Raw genomic sequence first — 23,370 nt, 5'->3', positions numbered from 1 at the left:
CAACATGTTGGCAGCACAGACCATGACCAAAATTCGTGAACATCAACATGGCCACCAGTGGAAGAACAGATCACAGAGGCCAACAAGGCCCCTGTTTGCAATGGGAACCATGGTATCAACTTGGCCCCCAGTAGCATCTCAACATTACCTTTTGGACAGCACATGCCACTAACAATCACATAACCCCATGTGGGAGCACAGACCAGGGACATCCATATGATCTCCAGTAACATGATCCAAAAATATTAGCACATCCTGCAGCACCAGATAGAACCACAGCACCAGAACAACCCCAGTTGTATCACGAACCACATACAGCAACATGGCATCTGCTGGCATCACACACTATGGAGATTCTTCGAAAAGGCCCACCTAGAAAGCAATACTCCACCTTGGATATGGCTCCATTCCTCACAGTCAAGGTGGTCAAACGGCAGAGTCTGCAAGAGATCCAGGCTGCTGCTTACCACCCTGCCAGTGTTTTTTTGTTTGCTTGTTTTGTTTTGTTTTTTGTTTTTAGTCCAGAAAATGACAAAGGACAATGTGGGGAGGCAGTTAACCGATTGTACTGCTTTTTTTTTGTTCTGCCTTTTGCCTGAAATTAGTATGTATGCTGATTAAGAAATAAACTCGGGGCTGGAGGAACCTCAGTCCTCTTGGTCTATCCTGTATTTCTGTCTTGGTTTCTCTGTCTGCCATTTTCTTAACCTCACACCCTTCTCCCAGGTAGCTCCTGTTGATTCCTGCTGGAGCTGGGTCCAACACAGTGGCACCCAAAGTGGGCTGAGCATGGGATTAATGTGATGGGTACAGCAGGTTAAGAGTGCGCTCAGAAAAGTGGAACTGTGCAAGCTTATCCAGGAGCCATGTGTAGTAAACATGAAGGTAAGTCAATACACAGCGTAAATAATAAAATGAGGTTAGCTGTGAAGTGTGAAAGCTAAACAAGAAGTAACTTGAGTATAAGTGTAAAAATAATTATGGGCCAAGGAAATAGTAAACAGTTGTCTGTACATTTCCTTAAGATATTTTAATAGCCAAAGATGCTAAGGTAGTGCATCAGCAACTGTAAAATTTTGGAATTCATTGAAAAGATTTGTCCTTGGTTTCCTGAGCAGGAACGTTAGATGCAGATCCTTGGCAGTGTATTCCAGTTAAAATATAGCAATATTATGATGAGCATGGTCTAGAGAAAATTCTAGTAGATATTTTTAACCTCTAGACATTTATTCAATACAGTTTAGATCTTCATCCTCAAAGGCTGAAATTGCTCCGAAAATCAAGTAAAAGTAAAATAAGTCTTCTCCTTCACTGAAGGAACTGCTTAATGAAGATGCTTCTATAAAATCATCTGATAATGATATCACATCAGATACTGATGATGAGATATAATTCAAAAGATAGGTTTCTGATGATGAGATAAAAATATAAAAAGAGATCCTACGTGTCATGATACAGGTTTCCCACTCTTGACTACGAATGTTGAAGAACATTTATGTAAATGATCTAAGACTGTTGTCGAACAGCCTTATCCTAAGGGGCTGAGGTATCTGATGGATTCTTTAAATAAAAGAAAATTGGAAGCAGTTTAGATTTCTTCCTTGCAAAATAGCTCACAAAGGACCCTGTGAAGATGCTCATGCAGTAGTTCATGGAGCATTCACAAAGGAGCGTTGCTTCTCCTTCTCCCTCAGAGGTGGCAGATTTAGATCCTCCTGAGGAAAGAAATTTTCTATGATTGCTGTGGTCCAGAAGTCTGCAAATTCTTGACAGACTTTGACTATTATCTCATTACAAGGAGAACAGCCAAGAAAGAAGATATTCAAGGATTTGATTTATTTCCAGGTATAGAACAGCAGGATGCTCATGGAAATGTAGTTGAGTCTACATATCTATACCTTTCAAGCAACTTGAAGAGTTAATAATTGCCTGTTCTCAATACAGGCTGATGGCTCCTTTTTACTCAAGCAATTTTTGAGACAATAGCAATTGAAGCTTGGCTGCCTGTAGCTTGGAAACAACTGGCTAGAGATTGTTTGTCTGGAGGAGATTATTTATTGTGGAAATCATTCCTTGAGCAATGTGAACTTACAGCTAATATTATTAGGGCTCACAATATTCTTATTACTTTTAACATGCTAGCAGGAAAGGGTAATTATAGAGATTTAGATAATCAGTTAAATTTTAATGTGGCAGTATATGCTCAACTCGGTGCTGCAGCTAAAACTTGTTTATTAATGGAAGAAGTTTTTCTGGTTTTTCTGGACATGGATGCAGATTTGTCTGTAATGACTGTTAATCAAAGGCGTTTGCCTGGCCTAAACAATGTACCATAACACAATTGCAAGGAATTGTTCAGTTACAGAGTCCTCAGCAAAGTAGTGATGAATTAACTTGGAGAGATGAAGAAGGGCATGAAGGAACTCTTCAACCATATATTATTCTCCACCTGCTTTCAACTCTGTGGGGACAAGATGTTATGAGCCAGATGGAGTCAACTTATGCAGTCCCAATTCAGTAGAGATCAAATGTTTTAACAAGGATTGTTGCCAAGTCAAGATTTTGGAGAGAAGAATAGTGGACACGTGTCTTCTTTGTCTCCACAGCAAAGACCCCACTCAGCAGGTTTAGGATATTTTTAGAAGGAGTCATTGAATTCCATGCAAACCCTATAAATTGGAAATCTGATGAATGTGTGTGAGTGAATCAATGGCCCTGACAGAGGAAAAAGTACAAGTAACTCAGCAGTTAGTAAGGAACAGCTCGAAAATGGTCACATTGTGTCTTATAATTTTCCTTGGGATTCTCCCATTTTTGTTACAAAAAAGAAATCAGGTAAATGGTGATTATTACAAGATTCTCGAAAAGGGAATGAAACCTTAATGGGAGCTTAACAACCTGGAATACCTTCTTCCACTGCTATACCAAGTAATACATTTAAAGCCATTTTGGATTTTGGTGTGGGAAAATTACAGCTTCTAAGAGATATTTATTCCGGCTAAATTAATCCAAGATAGGTATTTTAAAAATGCCTTGGCTTCAAAATTAAAGTCAAAAGTATGTTACTTTGGAAAAGAGGATTTACTTTTGTTTAAAAAAAATAAAATAAAAAGCTGTAGACTCATTCTACATAAAAAAAAAATCAGGTTCGATCAAGGAAGACCACCTAAAAAATCCCCAATAAAAACAGATGGCCCAGATGTCTGAGTTCTACATCCAAAACACTTTCAGACTGCTTCTTAAGATGACCAAGCCTCACAGGATACTTCAGTCAGGACTTAATCATAACTCTAAATTTTCTTTAGGTCCCCATAAAATTATGAGCACCCCCAACCAGCAAAAAGTAGCCTTAAATACTGCACCCACATTCCCAAAAAATTAACTATAAATATTTTCCTTTTTTTTTAAAGAGGGGGAAGTGGTGTGGGAAAATTGTCTGTATTCTGTCAATCATGTTTTAAATAAACCCTAATTGGCCAGGCAGGAAGTATAGGTGGGAAAACCAGACAGAGTCTTGGTTCATGGCAGAGATACTGGCAAGAGCCATGTTTATTGTCACAACTCTATGGAGTTTCAAGGTCCCTGTCACCAACAAGAAGCATGCTGTTGGCTATTCATAATCACCATTTAAGTGCTTTGTGGCAGATCCTTTTAAAAGGGCTACAAAGTTATTACAGCTAAAGCTACATCAGGAAGCCTCTCTTAAATGAGATGTGCTTACATCTAGCAAACAGACACCTGAGAAAACACTACTAACAAGAAGCCATGCTTAGCTGTGTATAATATTTCCAATCATGCATTATTTGTTTTAAATTTTTAAAATGTGGATGCTGCTGGAAAATCTGCAATGGATTGACTTTGACATGAAAGCACCTCTATTAATTTACCCGAATTAAATGGAAAGAATCATCTACTGGTTTATGAAAGAGCTCTGACCATGTATTATTATGGGGATAAAGGCATGTTTGCGGGTTTTCACAGAATGAAAATGAAGCCTGACAAGGGAGCAACTGCTGAGAGAGCAGGCCCAAGTCAGAGACCTCTGTGGGAGCAGGTCCAAGCCAGGGACATCTGTGGGAATAGGAGTGAGCCTGTGACCAGAGCTGGGAGCAGACCAGAGGCAGTTACCTCCACAGGAGCAGACTCAAGCCAATGACCTCCACAGTTGCAGGACCAAGGCAATGACCTTCATAGGAGCACATACAAGGGAGCCACCACTGAGGGAGCAGGCCTGAGCCAGAGACCTCTGCTGAACCAGGTGCGAATCATCAAACCCTGAGGGAACAGGCTCAAGCCAGAGATATCTGTGGGAATAGGCCTGAGTCAGTGACCTCTGCTGGAACAGGCCCAAGCAGTAACCCCAGCATAAGCAGCCCCAAGCAAGCAGCCTACATGTGAGAAGGCCCAATAATGCCCGGAAATACAGAGTGATCCCCCAGAGTGCTGAGTGACCCCCAGAGTGACTGGAACCATGGCTCTGACTGCACCATGAGGAGCAACCATCTGAGCCTTGGATCTACTAGCATCTGAAAGATTGATCACCAGAAACACAGCCCCAACTATACCAATCAGAGGAAAAGATGGATAGAAAAGGTAAGAACACACTCAACACCACAAAGAGTAACACAACATCAACAAAAACTAGTGGCCCTACAATAGCAAGAATTGAACATCCAAATACAGATGACAGAAGAATATGACCTAAAACATAGCTTTAAAATGACCTAAAAAATAAAATGTTTGAGGCTCTTAAGAAGGAAATAAAAAAATCCCTCAAAGAAATGGAGGAAAAGACAAACAAAAAATGGAAAGAAATCAAAAAATCCCTTAAAGAAGACCAAGAAAAAACAATCAAACAGATGAAAGAAATGAATCAAGACTTGAAAACAGAAATAGAGACAATGAAGAAAACATAAACCAAGAGAATTATAGAAATGAAAACCACGAAGAAATGATCAGGAGCTACAAATGCAAGCATAAACAGCAGAATAAAAGAGATGTAAGAAAGAATCTCGAACGCTGAAGATACAATAGAAGAAATAGGCAATGGTGCCTATTTAATGTCACTAGGACACCCCCTAGATTGTTCCCCTCTGCAGATTTATGTAACCGTACACATCAGGTCAATTCCAGGAATGGCATCAAGTGTATTTCAAGTCCCAGAGACTGCCTGGCTTTCTTGAACTAATTCAGTGCTTGATCAAGTACACATCTTCTGAATAGTTTGTACTGGAGAACCCCTCTGTTGTGACCTTATGCATATTGTACCACAGGTGTTCCTCTGTAATGAAGATGAAGAAAGGGCTTGGGTCAATGTTGGACTTGGGGTTTTCTGTGTTCTGTGAGCCATCTCCATTTTCATTCCCCTGTTGGTAGAGGCAGGCATGATAGCCTCCATTGCAGCTGGAAATTCAGCCCTATTTATGCGGGATAGAAACTTCCAGCAACTCAGTGTTAAGGTCGACATACACCTGGACTATCTAAATAATTCTGTTTCCTATCAGGAAGCCCAGTCAGAGTACTTAAACAGGGCTGTTTTTCAGAATTGAAGAGGATTGAATCCCTCTTGATGAGACAAGCAGGTCTCTATGGAACTTGGAGAAACTTGTTTCTTTTATGCCAATCTGATAATTAGAGAAAGTTTAGCCATGGTCAGAAATAGCATTCAGTAAAGATAAAGGGCAGAACATCAAGAATCTAACAATTGGTACCAATCTATGTTCATAGACAGTCTAACCATTGAGGCCCTGCCACCCACAATCCCAATTGATTTCTGTAAAATATTGTACCTAGATGCTATTGGGGGATGGTTTGCTTTTTTACTAAGACCAGCAACACCCCTGGGACTGTGGGTCCAGTAGTGAAGAAAAAGGGCCATGATCTATCCAGTACCCTGCCTGCCTGACTCCATTCCTCAGCCCCAAGCTGTCAAAAGCCAGGCATATATCATCTTGCTTGATGGCATTGTGAAACTGAATCCTCCTGGGAGCACACTAGTCCCTTCATAGTCCTAGAAATAAAACTGTTGCTGATTATTATTATTATTATTGTATTATTTTTTGTTGTAGCTTTTCTGTATTTAGAAATGTTTTGATATACAAACACCCTTGTGTTTCAACACAGTACAGAATGAAGCATGTACTACGCTGTACAGGTTTGTGGCTTAGGAGCCACAGCCATAGGTGTGACATAGGCTGTGCTGGGGAAGCTGTGTGAGTGCACTCTGAGCTGCTTGCTTAAAGACAAAAACACCCACAAGTGCACTTCTAGGAATCAGCCCTCATTGTTCCCAGGCTTTCAGATGCCTGTAAAATGCCAAGGGTAACACTAAGAAAGTCAACACGAATGCTTCTCTGTCCATGAAAACAGCATCCAGCTCTTGGGGGAAAATTTAAATCATCCTGACTTTCACTACTCTCAGACCTTCTCTATATGGCTTTACCCCTGGGGACAGAACTGTTGCATTTGACTCCTGCCTTGGGTAGGGAGCCAAGTCCCACCCTGTTTAGGACGATTGCTTCCTTACTGCTTCTCACGTGCAGCCCAAGATCCTAGACAAAACGCTGGGATTTAAGCATAAACTAGAAACACAGGACTGCCATGTGCCAAAAATGAGCTGAAAGACGTCCTAAGTAAAGGAGCTTAAACAAGAGCAATATATCCTTTAGGGAAATGCAGTCGCTAGAGAGTACACTAGACCTGAATTTGGTTTCTAATCTGTTTGCATGGCTGCATGCCAAATTTGATTCAAATAAACATTTAAATAAAATCTGAGCTGCACATAGAAAGTGTTGTGAAAATGACCTGGTCAGGCTTGACTGGAAGCTCCTCCGTGGTGCACTTCTGCCCTCTACTGCTCGATGGTGTTTCCAACCATTCTATCTGATCATTTCTGTTTTTTTTTTTCTTCTTCAATGTTCTTGGTGTTGTTTTAAACTAAAATGCAACCTGAAGCTTTCATTCACAAGCGAATAGTCTCTACTGAGGCTTGCGGCTTGAATCTGTAGCCTCATAGACAAACAATTTCTTCTGTAACAAGAAGTCAGAGAGTTGGACCTCACAGTTAAAGTTCGTGATCTCTCTGAGCATGCCAAATGTCTAACATTGGTAAACCACTAGACATGAACCCAACAATGATCGAACACATGAATGAGCTTGTGGGTGATGACTCAACTCATGTGAGCCTGACTTCGGATATTATTCTGGAACAAAACTGTTTTAGACACTGAAGCAATGAATCCTTCGCTGAGGCTTCCATCACAGTCTTCGCAAGAAACGAGTCTCCCTTTGTTTACAGCACAACCTGAGTGTTTCATAGCATCAAGGTTGACATATGGTTTCCTTTCTGGAGTCTTCTGTAGTATGAGTGGGCAGCTCTTGTAAAGAGGCTGAAGAGGAAGCCCTGGAGGGGCTTCTCATGGTCAGTAGCTCCAGTGAGCCCTAGCTGGAGTAGCTTAGCTGCAGCAGTGGCTCCTTAGCTGCTTTTCTGCTGCTGGGCTTCATAGCATATTATTTTAACTAGGCAAAGATGTATTGCGTTTGTTTATGCTGCAGAACATTACTTTAGCTGACTAAAGGCGTTAAACTTTCGTTTATGCTGCATTTGTTTAACTATGAAGCAATGTGTTGCATTTGTTTCACGTTGCCTACCTATGGCACCTGATTTGTTCTAAGCAAGAGCTGAAGGGCAATTAGCTAGGCAGAGAAAGGACAGGCAGGGCTGGCAGACAGAGAATAAATAGGATGAGAAATCTAGGCTGAGAAGAAGGAAGACCGAGAGGAAGAATAAGATGAGAGAAGGAGAGACAACCCCAGGGCAAGAAGCCAGTCACCTCCACCCAGTCAGACACAGAAGCAGTGAAAGATAGGTGTAGCAATAGAAAACGTTAAAAAGTTCCAAGGCAAAAGGTAGATAAAGAGAAACAGCTGAATTTAAGTTAAAAGAGCCTACCCAGAAATAAGTCTAAGTTATGCCAAACATTTATAATTAATAAAAAACCTCTCAGTGTCATGAATTGGGAGCTGGTTGGTGGCCCAATAGAAAAAGTAGAGGAAACCATCATCATCCAGTCCATTGACCCAAACTGACACAACTTGGCACCACCAGAATACAAGCCCTCAGTGATAGCAAGCTCCCAAACTCCAATTTCACTATGAATTCCTTTGGCAACTACAAACACAAAGGTCCAGTAGGCAACATAAGCCAGCCCCTTAGTGTTGAGGATGCTAGGAAGGATAAAACAGTTCCTTAACCATCCACAACTATACATAGGTCAGGATAAATAGATATGCCTAGATCCTAAGTCCACATATATGTTGGGAATGGAACAAATCAACAAGTTCTGTTTTCAAACCTAACAGCTGTAAATGTACCAACTAATCTCACCCTGGGTGAATCTCAGGGGTATTGGTGCCTATTTAATGTCATCAGGATACCCCTTAGATACTTCCCCTACGCAGATTTGTCTAACTATACACATCAGGTCAATTCCAGGAATGGCAGCAAGTGTATTTCTAGGCCCAGAGACTACCTGGCATTCTTGTACTAATTTAGGACTCGATCAAGTTTATATCATCAGTATTGCCTGCGCTGGAGAACCCACTCTGTTGTGACCTTGTACATATTATACCACAGGTGTTCATCTATACTGGAGAAGGAGACAGGGCCCAAGTCAGTCTTGGACTTGGGCTATCCTGTGTCCTGTGAGCCGTCTCCATTTTCATTCCCCTGTAGGTGGCGGCAGCCATCACAGCCTCCATTGCTGCTGGAAGTTCAGCTTTATTTGTGTGGGATAAATACTTTGAGAAACTCAGTGTTTAAGTAGACATACACCTGGAATATTCAAATAATTCTGTTTCCTATCAGGAAATTCCTTAACCAGGGTTGTTTTTCAGAATTGAAGAGGATTGAACCCCTCTTTATAAGACAAGTACGTTTCTGTATGGCACTGGGTAAAACTTGTTGCTTGTATGCCAATCTTATAATTAGAAAAAGTTTAGCCATGGTCAGAAATAATATTTAGGAAAATTAAAAGGGCAGAAATATCTGGAATCTAACACCTGGTACCAATCTATGCTCTTTTAATCTACTTAAGCCTATGGCTGGACAATTAATCCTTTTGCTCCCAACTCTCACTACAGGACCCTGCTTGCTCAACTTTCTTCTCAGCTATGGAAAACAGAAAAAATTATGTTGAAACATTGTGCTAAGGAGACAAAAACAACCCTCTGCACCTAGGTGAATCCATGATTTGACAAATGTTCAAAGATCCAGAGGATCTTTGATGAATGTATGAGTTTCCCAGAACTTATCAGGTTATTAAACCTTAGCTCAACTGACACCATGATTGGAACCCAACATGTAGGCAGCAATTCCTGCCAAAATGAGAGCGTACAACTCATCAAGTCCACAGTTCTGGGAAAGTCTCTATATTACTCCTGATTTCTGACTCCTGTAGTTTGCTTCTGGCTAACTCTTCTTGCTAAGTGGGGTATTTCAACCCAGTAGGTGAGGGGTTTGGTTTTGTTTTTGGTCAATCCCTCATCCTGAGGAAGATTTACTGATGTACCAGGGTCCTGAACACCCAGTTTAGTTGCTGGATGGCCAATAAAGATTTTTTTTGTTCATTTGAACCCATGTCTGAGTGTTCTTCCCTCGTGGTTACTCTAGAATACTTAGCAAGTAGATGGGAATAAATAATCAAACTAAGTGTTGGTAACAATAAAATAGAAACAAAAATCATTCAAAGAATCAATGAAACAGAGTTTGTTCTTTGAGAAAATCAGTTTAAGATTCATAAAGCCTTACCCAAATTAACAAAAAGACACACAGAAGTGATCCCAAGTCATATAATTGAAGACCAATGGGGATATAATAACAGACAGTGAAGAAACCCACAGTAATAAGTAATACTTTAAAAACCTGTCATTCACTGAATAAGAAAACCTAAAATAAATGGATAAATTTGTTGATGCATATCACCTACCAAACTAAAATCAAGAGCAGATAAACATTGAAACAGACCTACAATCCCTAGTGAAATATAAGCAATAATAAAAATCCTACCAACCCGAGGGTCAGATGGATTCAGTACAGAATTCTAAGAGATTTAAAAGAATTAATGTCAGCATTCCTCAAATTATCCCACAAAATTAAGACATAAGGAATACTTTTTTATGCAGCCACAATTACCCTGATATCTACACTAGATAAAGCTTTCAATAATGAGTATTGCAGAACAAGTTCCCTTATTAACATAGGTGCAAAAAATGCTCAATAAAATACTTGTAAACAGAATCCCAAGAGTCTCAAAAAGATCAATTGCCATGATAAAGTTGGCTTCATACAAGAGATGCAGGGATCATTCAGTATACATGACTCAATAAATGTCATCTACCAGATATCCAGACTGAAAAAAAAATATGATCATCAAATTAGCCGGAGAAGGCCTTTGATAAAATCAAACATCTTTTCATGGTAAACATTGTGGAGAGACTGTGGGTACATGGGACAAATGTCAACACAACAAAGGCGGTTTATAGCTCACCCACAGCCAGCACTAAAGTGAATGGAGAGAAACTTAAAACATCCACAGTAAGTCATAAATAAGAGAAGGACGCCCATCTGCCCATACCTAGTCCATCTAGTACTTGAGCTCTTAGCTAGGACAATGAGGATAACTGAGGTATTTAGGGGATACCAACAGGCAAGGAAGAAGTAAACACATCTTTAGTTACAAATGATATGATCATATACACAAGTGATCTTAAAAATTCTACTAGTAAACTCCTACAGATAATGAACACTTTCAGCATTAGCAGGACAAAAAATTAACACACATGTAAATGACACGTTTCATTAAAGCCTCGAAAGATTTAAAACATCTTGTGGCAACTGTAACCAAACAAGTGAAAGACTAATATTATAAAAATCCTTAAAACACTGAAGACTGAAATTGAAGAAGGTATCAGAAAATAGAAAATTCCTGCATACTCAAGGATTAGTAGGACTGATACAATGTAAATGGCTCTTCTCCATAAAGCAATCTACAGATTCAATGCACTCCCCATCAATATCCCAACACAATCCTTCACAAGTCTTAAAAGGAAGTTTGTAGCTGTGTATGGAAGCACGACCCCCCCCCCCCCCGGCCCCGGGATAGCAAAAACAGTCCTGAAGAGAAAAAGAACTGCTGGAGGTCTCACCATTACGATCTCAAATTCTACTCCAGAGCTATAGTAATAAGAACAGCCTGGGTTTGGTATTAAAAACAGACACATTGATCATCAGCATTGAACTTAAGACAGACATGTAAGTCCACACACCTATGGACACCTGATTTTTGATAAACCATACATATGCATGAGAAAACAGACGGCATCTCCAACAAATAGTGCTGGTCAATCTGAATGGCTGCATGTCAGGAAATTCAGTCTCATTCATTCTTACCACTCTGAACTAAACTCAACTCCAGTTGGGTGAAAGACAGCAACATAAACCAGACACAGTGAACCTGGCAGGAGAGAAAGTGTTGAATAGCCTTGGGCTCATTGGCACAGGAAGAGACTTTCTGAACAGGATACAGTTAGAACAGGCATGAACGTAATAATAAATAAATGGGGCCCCTTGAAAATGAGAAGCTTCTGCACAGTAAAGGACACTGCTATTTGACAACGTGGCAGCCTGCAGAAATAAAAATGTTTTTACCAACCACACATCTGATATATCACCAATATTTAAAATATGTATAGGACTCTCAAAACAGGCCATCAGAGAAACAAATAACCCAATTTAAAAACTGTTGTATACATCTAATCAAAGATTTTTCAAAAGATGGACACAAATGACTTAAAGAAATGGTCAATATCCTTAGTTATCAGGGCAATGCAAATAAAAGCTACATTGAGATTTCATTGTATACAAGTCAGAATGTCCAAGATAAATAAACAAAAACCAAATCCTGCTGGTGAGGTGCTGAGGTTGATACAGAGAGCATGCATGTCTGCACACACACACACACACACAGAGAGAGAGAGAGAGAGAGAGAGAGAGAGAGAGAGAGAGAGAGAGAGAGAGAGAGAGAGGGAGGGAGGGAAGAGTGTCAGAGACAGAGGCAGGGAGAATGGAGGGAGAGGAAGACGAATGGGGGAGACTTCAGACGTCCTTTGTAATATATAGAAATCACACACTGTGCCCACTGAGGTTCCTTGGAGGCTCTGCTTTGCCTCTATTTCACTTCACAATCCACAGGAAGATGGCAGGACCTGCAACACTGTCTGCTTTGGTAAAGAAAGTCAAGGAAATTACACTCTGGTTCATAATACACCAAGTAGTGAGACATTCCTACAGTTGACTGCAGGAGTCACAGGGTCTGAACTCATGGGTACAGGGGATAGTCCTATATGGCCTCTGTTGTATTCACAAATCTAGGGCCCTGCAGACTGAGCGGGGGAGGCTAGGTCTTAGCTGATGGAAGCAGTCAGTTAGCAGAATTGGGTCTTGAGGGCTCAGCCTCCACCAATGAATTAATCCACACATGGCTTCCTAATTTCACAGCCTTGCTGTGAGGTGAGGGCAACTTTCTGAGACGAGGCTTAGCTGTTGGAAGATTCTGGAGCTGTGACTGTCTTATACTTGGTTCTGCTGCTGTCACTCCACTGGGAAGCACAAACGTCGGCACTGCTGTTCCTGTTGAGATCTCTTCCCAGCCTCTGCTGTAGTCCCTGCACTTAGAAGTCAGTTACAAGGGTCCCAGTGTTGAGGCCCCAACAGGCCATCTCCGTGTGCAGCCTTTGTCTGAGCAGTGATCTCCCTCTGTGAATGTGGGGTGCCAGGGCAGATGAAGAGTGGAGAGGGCTGCAAGCCTGGGGTGTGGCTTAGAGCAGACTGGTCCTGGCTGGGAGCTGGCAGACCATGTGGGAGTGCATTACCCGGAACAACCACAAGGGGGCGCCCAGCCCTGTGCTTCAACCCCTCAAAGTACAGTGTAGAACTGAGCAGGTCCAATAATCATGAAGAAGCTTCAACTAGAAAAACTGCAAATATAGTTAATGTCCGTTTTGGTGGCCCAGGCCAGTGTCATATGCTGAAGAGGAAGAGGAGGAGTATCTGAGTTCGAGACCAGTCTGTACTGCACATTTTATGCTCCTAAACACAGACTGTGACTCTTGAGTTACTTTCGTTTGCAGGCCCAAGCTTTATATCTTTAGTTTTAACTTTTAACACATAGTTAAGGTAGGATTGTCTCAGTTATACTGTGAATTTCCTTTCTGTAACTCACTAGAGATTTTGGGAGGATTCCCTGCCCTTCCACCACCACACAATAATTCTGCTGGCCACTAACAAGGTGAATGTTCACAAAAGAATCTCCTGATTTCTTTCAGGACATGGTATATATTATGCAAAGTAACATTTCAAAAACGGAATAAATGAAAATTTGAAGTCAATGTTACTTTTTTGATCCACTAGAAGAAATGAACTGACCTTATCACCAGTAGGGACCCCAGAAAACGCTACCGGGGTATAGCCATTCCCTCCTTTTAGCTAAAAAGGAAATACACGTGGAGCAAGTGTAAGGGATCCAAAACACACATAAAGTCATATGGAAGGAGAGAGACTGAGATAAAATTCTTAATCCACACCTCACACGTCCAGGCCATCAGCCCCACAGATGACGGTGGGACAAGAATAGAAGAAAGCAAGACTTTCCAGGTAATCTTGTCCTGTCCTTGTCCTCAAGGTGGAGGGGAGAAAGTGTCCTTAAGGGGGAGGAGAAAAGTGTCCTTAAGAGGGAGTGGGGAAAAAAAAAAACCTTTCCTTCTCCCAACAAGGTAAAATACTTAAGGAAGAAAGACATCCTGTCTATACTTTCTGCCTGGCTACTGCCCAATTACCAGTTTATTAATCCAATACAAGTGACAAATCATTAAGGGTACAAGACCATTGCCCCACAACAGCCAGTAAGAAATTCATTGCATTCAATCCTCAGTGGAAGCAAAAACAGAAACTCTTTTCAAAAGTAACATATCCTTAGACCTAAATTTTGAAATTAAGATACCTTTAAAATTTGTTTGTTGGTTTAGTTTAGCAGCCCCACTATCAAATGTCTTCCTGAAGTCAAAAACTTCAAAGAAAACACAATAATACACACAATCCAGACTCTCTGTGTACATTCCATCTTTATGTGGCTTATTTTTCCTTACTCCTTTAATATATGATTGTATGTACTCTTTTATATTACTTTTATTGTCTCTTTAAAAACTTTGTTTTATTTTTTAAAACTATTTCTTTTTTTCTGGACAGTAGTGGTGCACACCTTTAATCCCAGCATTCAGGAGGCAGAGGTAGGTGGATCTCTGTGAGTTCGAGACCAGTCTGATCTACAAGAGCTAGCTCCAGGACAGGATTCAGAGCTACAGGAAATCCTTGCCTCAAACAAACAAACAAACAAACAAAAAAAAACCAAAAAAGCAAAAAACAACCCCAAAGACCTTTTGCTTTTATAACTGTCTCTACTCTTTTTCTTCTCTCTCCCAAGCTTACGTACATTTTTGAAACACATATGACCTGTTCCACGGTTTATTTTTGTTTAAATCTATCTTTATTGTGGATCTGAAATCCTTTATTTACAAGGAGGGTTTTAAAATGATAAGCGGTTTTGTTTCAATGGCCCTAGAGGCTGTCTCTGCCTCTCTCAGCCTTTCAATATGGTGGAGGTACCCTTACTGCCAGCTCTGGGACCACCCACTTGGAGTCCTGTGTACCACATCAACTTTGGGGAGCGGTTGGCCCATGCTGCAATCAAGTATGTTGCAATATGCTTTCCACAAACCCCATCCAAGTGCTTGGCCTCTTGAAAGATCCAGACCTCTTCACGTATAGAGCATGAACCAGAAAGCCTTCTCAAGGGAGCTGCACGGTTTTTGCTGCTACTGCTAACTCAAGAAGCCTTCTCTTAAAAGAATCGTGCCTCTGCTTGCTTCTAGCAAACAGAGTCCACCTGAGAAAATGCTGCTACCAAAAAGCTGTGCTTAACTCTGTCTTTTGTGCCTAGAATTTCTTCCCAAGCTCTCTCAGGATTTATGTTGATGTTGTTGCCCCACAATGGGAACCATTTTTATAAGCAGAGACAATTTGTTCCTTTCCAGCAACCCTGACCTGAAAAATCACACAGAAACTGTATTAATTACAAGACTGCTTGGCCAATAGCTTACACTCTTACATTTTTAATTAACCCATTCCTATTATTTTATATTTTACCACAAGCCTTGTGGTTCACCAATAGGGTTTTTGGGCATCTATCTCCTTCAGAAATTACTTGAAGTCTGCCTCCTTCCTCAACTACATGGTGTCTCCCTGATTCCCTCTACGTTCCCTCTATGTCTCTGTTCAGATTTGCTGCCTGATTTTACTTTACTGAGCTATTGGCCAAAAAAGATTCTTTAATCTGGTTAGTGATAATAAAACATATTCGTATCTTACAGAAAGGAATCTCACAGCATACAGGGTAGATTTTCCAGTGGGAAAAATGAAAATCCTGTTTTTCCATCCAAAATGCTGAGACTTGGAACTTATTAACATCCTGGTGATCTGTTGGATCAGACCATATCAAGTTTTTACAACCAAGACTGGATGTAGCAAGTAATCTAAATGACCCTGATAACTAGGGGCTCCACCAAAATCCCACAACCAGTACCACAGCTGGCTAACAGCCCAAATGATCTCTACACTATCCTTATGAATGAGAACAGGTCAAACATTTAGGCCCTTAAGCTAGCACAGGTAGCCTATCTCTAGAACCTATTTTCTTGGAAGAAATGATGTGTACCCTGAGTTGAGTCTCAATGTAATTATGCTTCCTTGTGCAATGGGGATTGTACTGTACCAGGAAGTTCTTTTCTAAACTATACTGGGTGTAGATTAATTGGGAATAAACCACTGTTATTACACTCCCTGAAGTCGGATCCAGGTTGATGAAGTCAATCTGCACGGGTTTTCATTCTTATCTCTTCATGGGGTTCCCTTCCCTGGATGATACCTGCAGGGACCCCTCCTTTATTTCTTCTGTTTTTTAAAGACGGGGTTTCTCTTATATCTTTCTCTGGATGCCAAATCCTAAACTTGCTTATTGACTTACTTAGCAATCTCCATCTCCTGAAGACTTCCCACCCCCATGCTTGCAGATTTCCATGGCTGAGCTTGACTGCTTCCCTGGTCTCTGCAAGCAGCCCTTTTACACTCTCACTAGCTCTCTCCATAATGCCCCCAACTAGGTGTTAGTAAGCCCAAGTTTGCTTATCACCTGGTCCAGGACTTCCAGAAAAACACACTAGTTGCCAGGCAGTGGTGATCCCAGCACTCAGGAGGCAATGGAAGGATGATCTCTGAACGTTCAAGGCCAGCCTGGTCTACAAGAGCTAGTTCCAGGACAGCCACCAAAGCTACACAGAGAAACCCTGTCTCAAAAAAAAAAAAAAAAAAAGAGAGAGAGAGAGAGAGAGAGAAAAGGAAAAACACCCAGGCAATTAATTGTTCACACCTTCCCTGTGGTTGCTAATCCATTCACAAGCCATTTCTTCATCCCCTCCTCTGCTGCCATCATTTCTATCTATGATCTTAAAGATGCCCTCTTTATTATCCCGCTGCATCCAAACTCTGAAGCCCCTTTTGCTTTCATATGGGAGGACACAGACACTCTGCCCAGCATCTTATCTGGATGATTTTGCTCCAGGGATTCTGAGACAGCCCCACTACTTTGGCCAGGTCTTACAAAAGGGCCTCACCAACCTGGACTTGTCCCCTCATCTCCTTCTCCACTATGCAGATGATCTCTGCTTATGCATCCTTCTCCACAGACCGATCTCCAACACTACACGACCCTCTTAACTGGCCTCTTGTGGATATAAGATTCCAGAAAAAGGCCCAGATCTGTCAGTCATCAGTCACCTATCTGGGTCTGTCAATCGCAGGAGAGGGAGAATTATTCCCAGGGCCAGGTTAGAGGAACTCCTTGCCTTCCGCACCCACAAACCAAAAGTGAGCTGCTTGCACTACCAGGCCTCTTTAATTCCTCTGCATAAAGATCCTCAACATTTCCCTTGCTGCTCAGCCTCTCTATGATGGCTCTAAGGGGCCCCTAGAGCAGTCACCCTCTCCCTCCATCCCTCCTTTCTTCCATAAACACACTTAAGTCTGTCCTCTGGCTTCCATACTAGTCTTTCACATGCTAACCAAGGACAAGTCCTCAAAACAATTTGACAAAAGTTGGGAGAGGACACCATTTCCCCCTGGTTTATTTCCCTAAACATCTAGACATAAGTCACTGCAGGCTGGACATTTGCCCCTAGACCCTGGCCACAGTGGAACTGCTTATCTCCGAGACAAACAAAATCTCACTTCACATGCTGAGTCCACACTCACTCAAGGGCCTCATCAGCCACTGAGATTTCCTAACTTTCCCTCCATCCAGAGCTGCTCCATACTTACTAATAATAAATCACAGCCTCATGTTTGGACCACGCCCACTATCCACCCACCCCACAACACTTCTCCAATAACCCCTCCACGTCCTCTGAGGTCCTTTGCTCCACTATGAGACACTTGCTCTGTCTTCTAACCCTTTTGCCAGTAGATTGGATCACCACCTGAAAAAGCCCCAGATTTTTTCCAGATGGAAACAGCCTAAAATAAACCCCTTACTCAGCAGGATGTGCTGTACTCAAGGAAACCCTGCTGCCGAGGGGCCCAGCCCCTACCAGGCTCCCAGGAAGTCAGAGAAGCTGGAGAGGAGATGTGGGTAGACAAACTATTGAACAGATGCCCAGACACACAGGGGGACTGTACCTGAGAGCCAAAGCTTAGTTTATTTTATTTTTCTCTTTGTTGGTTGTTCTTTCTCTTCCTAATCTTATTTTTTTCTAATTTATTTATTTATTTATGTTTTTTTTGAGACAGGGTTTCCCTTGTATAACAGCCTTGGCTGTCCTCAAATTCTATCTGTAGAACAAGCTGGCCTTGAACTCACAGAAATCCACCTGCTTCTGCCTCTTGGGTGCTGGGAATGAAGGTGTGCACCTCCAATGCCTGTTCTGTTCTTTATCCTCTTGTGTTCCCCTTTCTTTGTCTTCTCAGCTGTCTCCCTTATAATTCTTTGAAATGTTCTTTGTTATATTTGTTCCCTGATGCTCCCTTTATATCTCTCCTTATTCTTATTTTTCCTATTTTTATTTTCCTCTTATTTCTGTTATACCTAAGACAAAAATTCCATTCTTTCACCTCATATGAGTGTTCTGTCTGTATGTAGACCAGTTTACTGTCTTTTGGCTTTCAGATGCCCTCAGTGAATTAATTCCTCCCTGAGCATTTCTCCCCTCTGCTTCTCCCTTGCTTTCTGAAAGTCCAGCCACACTTGAAAAGGCAGCTGGAGGCTGTGGGTGGAGACAGTGGCTTCTGGCCAGTTAGCTGGAAGATGATAGTCCTGTGGAGAGCAGTGGGTGGAGTTTGCCGCCAATTTTTTTCTTTTCTTTTCTTTTCTTTTCTTTTCTTTTCTTTTCTTTTCTTTTCTTTTCTTTTCTTCTCTTCTCTTCTCTTCTCTTCTCTTCTCTCCTCTCTTCTCTTCTCTTCTCTTCTCTTCTCTTCTCTTCTCTTTTCTTTTCTTTTCTTTTCTTTTCTTTTCCTGGAAGCGTGGTCTGGCAGAGTTGTCCGTTGAGACCCAGGTGAAATGATTCTAAGAGCCTGGTGAATTGGGGAATCGCAGAGCCAGGCGCTAAGGCCATTATGTCTGAGGACTTGAACATCCCGTCCTCGTCCATCAACAGGGAAGACAACGAGCTGCTGCAGGAGATGACAGGTGAGAGCCCAGGGGCGAGGGGAGATGGGCTGGGATTCTGGGCACAAGCCTGAGGGCACTTCCTGAGGTGGGCTCCCTCCGCGGGAAAGACTTACCTGAAACAGATATGTCCTGGGCACGTGGATGTTCCGCAGGCCACAATGTAGCACTGGGGTCCGTGGGCAGAGCAGTGAGTCCCTGGGATTGTGGACATGGGCACTTTAGTCCATTCCTGCATCTGCCTAGGACTCCTTCAAGTGTACCACAAGGACTCTAGAGAAACTTTAAAGGAGTGCTCAGCTAACAATCAGTTCTCCTTTATACACAATAGGATCATTTAATTTCTTTTCACAAGTTTGTTTCTTCAAGGTTCATACTGGGGCCTGTGATTAATTCTGTAAGCTACATGACCAAGGAACTGTGGCCTAAGTTTGGGTACAGAGACAAAGTTTTCTTGATCATCAGTCTGTTTTTCCACAGGCAGAATTCATGGGTTTATATGTGTGAAACTTCTTTCTTAGTTTCCATCCTTGACAAATCTCACATCTAACAAAGGGGAAGGTAACTTTTTGTGTATTTTTGCCTTTTTTATATCTCTTATTGGACCAATTGTCCCAATAACCTAAACCATTTTCCTAATCATCTTTACTGTCTTAAATACCTGTATCTTTTAGGCAAACTCAGAAAGTTGAATTAAATCATTGATCTAACTAAGCATCATTGCTCCCACAAAAATAATCTTCATTATGATCTACAAGTAAAGTGCCCAGTGAGGAGTGGGATTTAATGATACCATGGCCAGACACAGCAGGAACAGGGCCACAGCAATCAGAAGGAATGAGAGCAGAAGCAAGGGGCATTTTGTAACTCAACCTCACCTCCTCCCTCCCTTCCCATGACACCCCCTCCATCAGGATTTGCCTCTTGGGGTGGGGGTTAGATTTACTATTCAGTGAATTGAACTCCCTAAGCTCTCTTGCTGACTGTAGCTACTCTGATATGGGCACTGGCAGAACGCCACCTGTCCCAAAAGCCACACTTAGTAGAAGCAAATCCCAACCCTTCACACAGCTTCCCAGTGGCAGAACTAAGTGTTCTTACCTGGGCTCTAGCACTTGCTTCCAGTCTTAGAGTCAACATATACACTGGTTTCAAATACATCTGCAGCATAACACATGCAACCTTACTCTGGAGAGAAAGGGGTTTCCTAAGCAAAAGGAAACATCAATAATGAACTCCCTTTTCATACAGAAACGAAGCAGTTCTCCTTCCCAAGCTGTCATTGCCCACTGCAGGCGACAGCAAAAGACAAGTGATTCTTTTCTCAAAAACAGGCTGACCAATGTCCCAACAGACAGCCCTGTTATATCCTAGCTCTGCTCCAACAACAAAAACACCATCTCCAGAGCCAATCTTGTCCACTGAAGAAACTGCTTCCCACAGCTGTCACCACACACAGGGCACTGGACAGTCAGTCTTGGCTTCTGGACTATGGATGTCATTTCTGCCCCTAGAAAAGCTGAAGCCAGTTTCTTCCCAAAGGAATTTTGTCTCATCCACCCTCGTGGATTGGACATTTGCTCATCTACCCACATGGCATGGGATGTACGGTCCATCCTTGCATGCGAGTGAGATCTGAGATTCATGGGATCTTCAAGGTTAGGCAGTAGATTACTCTTAGTTCAGTAACTAAGGACCCTGGGTCAAGCTGTGTTTCAGGCATATCTGGCCTTCTTTCCAGCATGGCCATCCTTTATGGACCAGGGTTTCTTTAAAGAAAAAAACATTTTTAAGGTAGTTGTAGGCAAGTGTAAAGTGCGTTTTTCTTGTAAGATTCTTTTATTTGCCTTATGTAATTTTCAGGGTAGGCATTCTTATATTCGTATTTTACAGATAAAGAGCAACAAGGACAACATCTCAGAATCGTCTCCCCCGTGTCTCCTGCTAGGCTTCACTGCTGCTATGCAGTGATCATCGTCCTCACTGGAGCTGTGATTGCACTTTCTGTGGCTCTGTCATTGTCAGGTGAGTGACATTCTCCAGATCCTGCAGCATTCTGTCCATATCCACATTGTCAGTTACACTTACTGAGGCAGGCACTGTGTGAAGGGCAGAAGAGAAAACACACTGGAAATTCCTGTTCTCTGGGAACTTAGGGTCTAGCAGGAAGATGCAGTGAAGGAACAGCACAGGCTGTGGTGTGCACAGGAAGCCAGGCTCAGCATCTCTGGGAAGAAGCATCTCTCTAGAGAGATGCAGGAGACATGTCATCCTGGAGGAACAATTTAGGCAGAACACAAGAAGAAAAACCCAAGTAGGAGTCTCAAGGAAGCTTCTATAGCTAGGGGCAGTGAGGGCAGTGAAGATTAATATGGTTGGGGAAGATACAGAACACTCCACCACTTCATGATTCATGGTTTCAGTTAATATTTTCACCTATGGTCTGAAAATATTAAACAGAATGATCCAGAAATACACTGTTCATCAGCTTTTAGTTTTAGACTATTCAGAATAATGTGCTAAAGTCTTGTACAGCTTCCCTGCCATAGCTGGAGTAATGATTCATGATATTGTTTTATAAAATCAACTTTAACCATGTCAGTGACTAATGTACAAGTCTAAACACAAACAAACTTTTGCTCACAAGACTTAGTATGTATAATGTAAACTGTCAGGAGGCTCTACTTAACAGTCACCCTCAGGGCCTGTTGCATTGGTTCCTTTCATTAATGCCTCATGGTAGTGTGTATACGAACTGGGAACAGCTACAACAAATTGCTCTCCACTGAAAATAAATATGTGATCGTCATTTCTAGTATTTAATATTTCTTATCAAATCATTTATTTCTATCCTCAGAAGCCCTTCCAAGGAACCTTGTAGTCATTCTTACCTGTTAAAGGAAGAAAAAGGCAAAGTTATGAAAGAATAATGTTATTTTTCTAATCAGTCCTGCATTCAGAAATTCTTACATATACCCCCACACACACAATCACTCTGTTGTTATAGACTCACAAATGAACACATCACACTGCACCCTTAACATAATCACTCAAACATTGACCAAGTCCCAAACCCTGTGCATCTTACTGAATTTCTACCCAGTTAGGAAAGCCAAACTAAAGCCATAGAGCTTTGGTTATGGTTTTATATTTTCTTTGTATTTACATTTTTACACGCTTATCAGCATAAATTAGAAAAAAAACAGCAAAGTTGAAACCAGAAATGTAATACTTTTTACAACTTTTTATGACTTTGGGCTCTGCTTTAATCCTGTGCTTCCTTGTTACCTTATGTTACCCTTCCTTGTTCTCCCCTTTACATATAACTCCATGCCCACTCTCACAGTTGTTCACACTGTACATTGTAGCCGGGGACAAGCATATGAGGGAGTGCATGGGGTCTCCTTCTTGCTGAGTTTGTGTGACCTTCTTTAATATTATAATTTGTACACCCCCCACTTTTCTGCAAGTTTCTATTTCTTTATGTCTGGATAACTTTCTGTGTTACACATGTACCACATTTTTATTATCTGTTCATCAGTTGATGGGCATCTAGGTCAGGTCCATTTTGCTCCTATTGTACACAAGGCAGCAGTAGACACGTTCGAGCAGGTCTCTGTGTTATGGTGTAGTGTCCTCTCATATATGCCCAGGAGTGGCATAGCTGAGTCACCAAACGTCTATTTGTAACTTTTTTTAAAAAAAATGATTTATTTATTTATTATATATACAGTATTCTCAGTATTCTGTCTGCATGCCAGAAGAGGGCACGAGATATCACTATAGATAGCTGTGAGCCATCATGTGGTTGCTAGAAATTGAACTCAGGACCTTTGGAAGAACAAGCAGTGTTCTTAACCACTGAGCCATCTCTCCAGCCCCCTATTTGTAACTTTTTAAAGGAGCCCCCATACTGGATGTTTCAGTTTATAGTCCCATCAGCAATAAATAAACGTCCCTATTTCTGCTGTTGAAATAAGAGCGGGGGGGGGGGGCTGCGTCCCCAGCACCCCAGCCACCCACATGGCTTATTCCCCGAAATAATTACATGGAAACTGTATCTTTGAAGCACCGCTTGGTCCATTTCTATCTAGCCTCTTCTAGGCTAGCTTTTGCACCTGGACTAGCCCATTTCTAATAATCTATGTAGCCCAAGAGCTGGCTTACCAGGAATGATCTTAGCCTGCGTCTGCCTGGACTGGGAGAATCATGGCGACTCCCTGACTCAGTTTCTTTCTCCCAGCATTCCGTTCTGTTTACTCCACCCACCTAAGGGTGGGCCTATCAAATGGGCCTAGCAGTTTCTTTATTGCTTAACCAATGAATTCAACAGATTGATATATGACACTCCCCCATCACTTCCTCTTTTTCTGTTTAAACAAAAAAGTAAGGCTTTAACTTTAACATAGTAAAATTACATATAGCAAAACAGTTATCAAGCAAGAATTACAGTTACAATATTTATATCTATTTTATCTTTTATCATAACTAAGGAAAACTATAACTATCTATTCATTCTTCAACTCCATCAAAGACTCCAGAA

The 23,370-nt window shown here is 41.6% G+C and overlaps 1 protein-coding gene across 1 annotated transcript in view; it reads left to right on the top strand.

Moving 5' to 3' along the window:
• Positions 1 to 23,370, top strand: part of LOC142855699 (uncharacterized) — a 65,452-nt gene that overhangs the window by 11,664 nt on the left and 30,418 nt on the right. Inside the window, exon 3 of the mRNA XM_075982145.1 lies at positions 20,721 to 20,852. Within this exon, the coding sequence (XP_075838260.1) occupies positions 20,721 to 20,852 (132 nt within the window). The remainder of the gene's footprint in view (positions 1 to 20,720; positions 20,853 to 23,370) is intronic.

This window comes from Microtus pennsylvanicus, chromosome 8, assembly GCF_037038515.1.
Source record: "Microtus pennsylvanicus isolate mMicPen1 chromosome 8, mMicPen1.hap1, whole genome shotgun sequence".
Lineage (NCBI taxonomy): Eukaryota > Metazoa > Chordata > Mammalia > Rodentia > Cricetidae > Microtus > Microtus pennsylvanicus.
The sequence above is the reverse complement of the archived record's forward strand: the minus strand, read 5'-3'. Positions and strand labels throughout refer to the sequence as shown.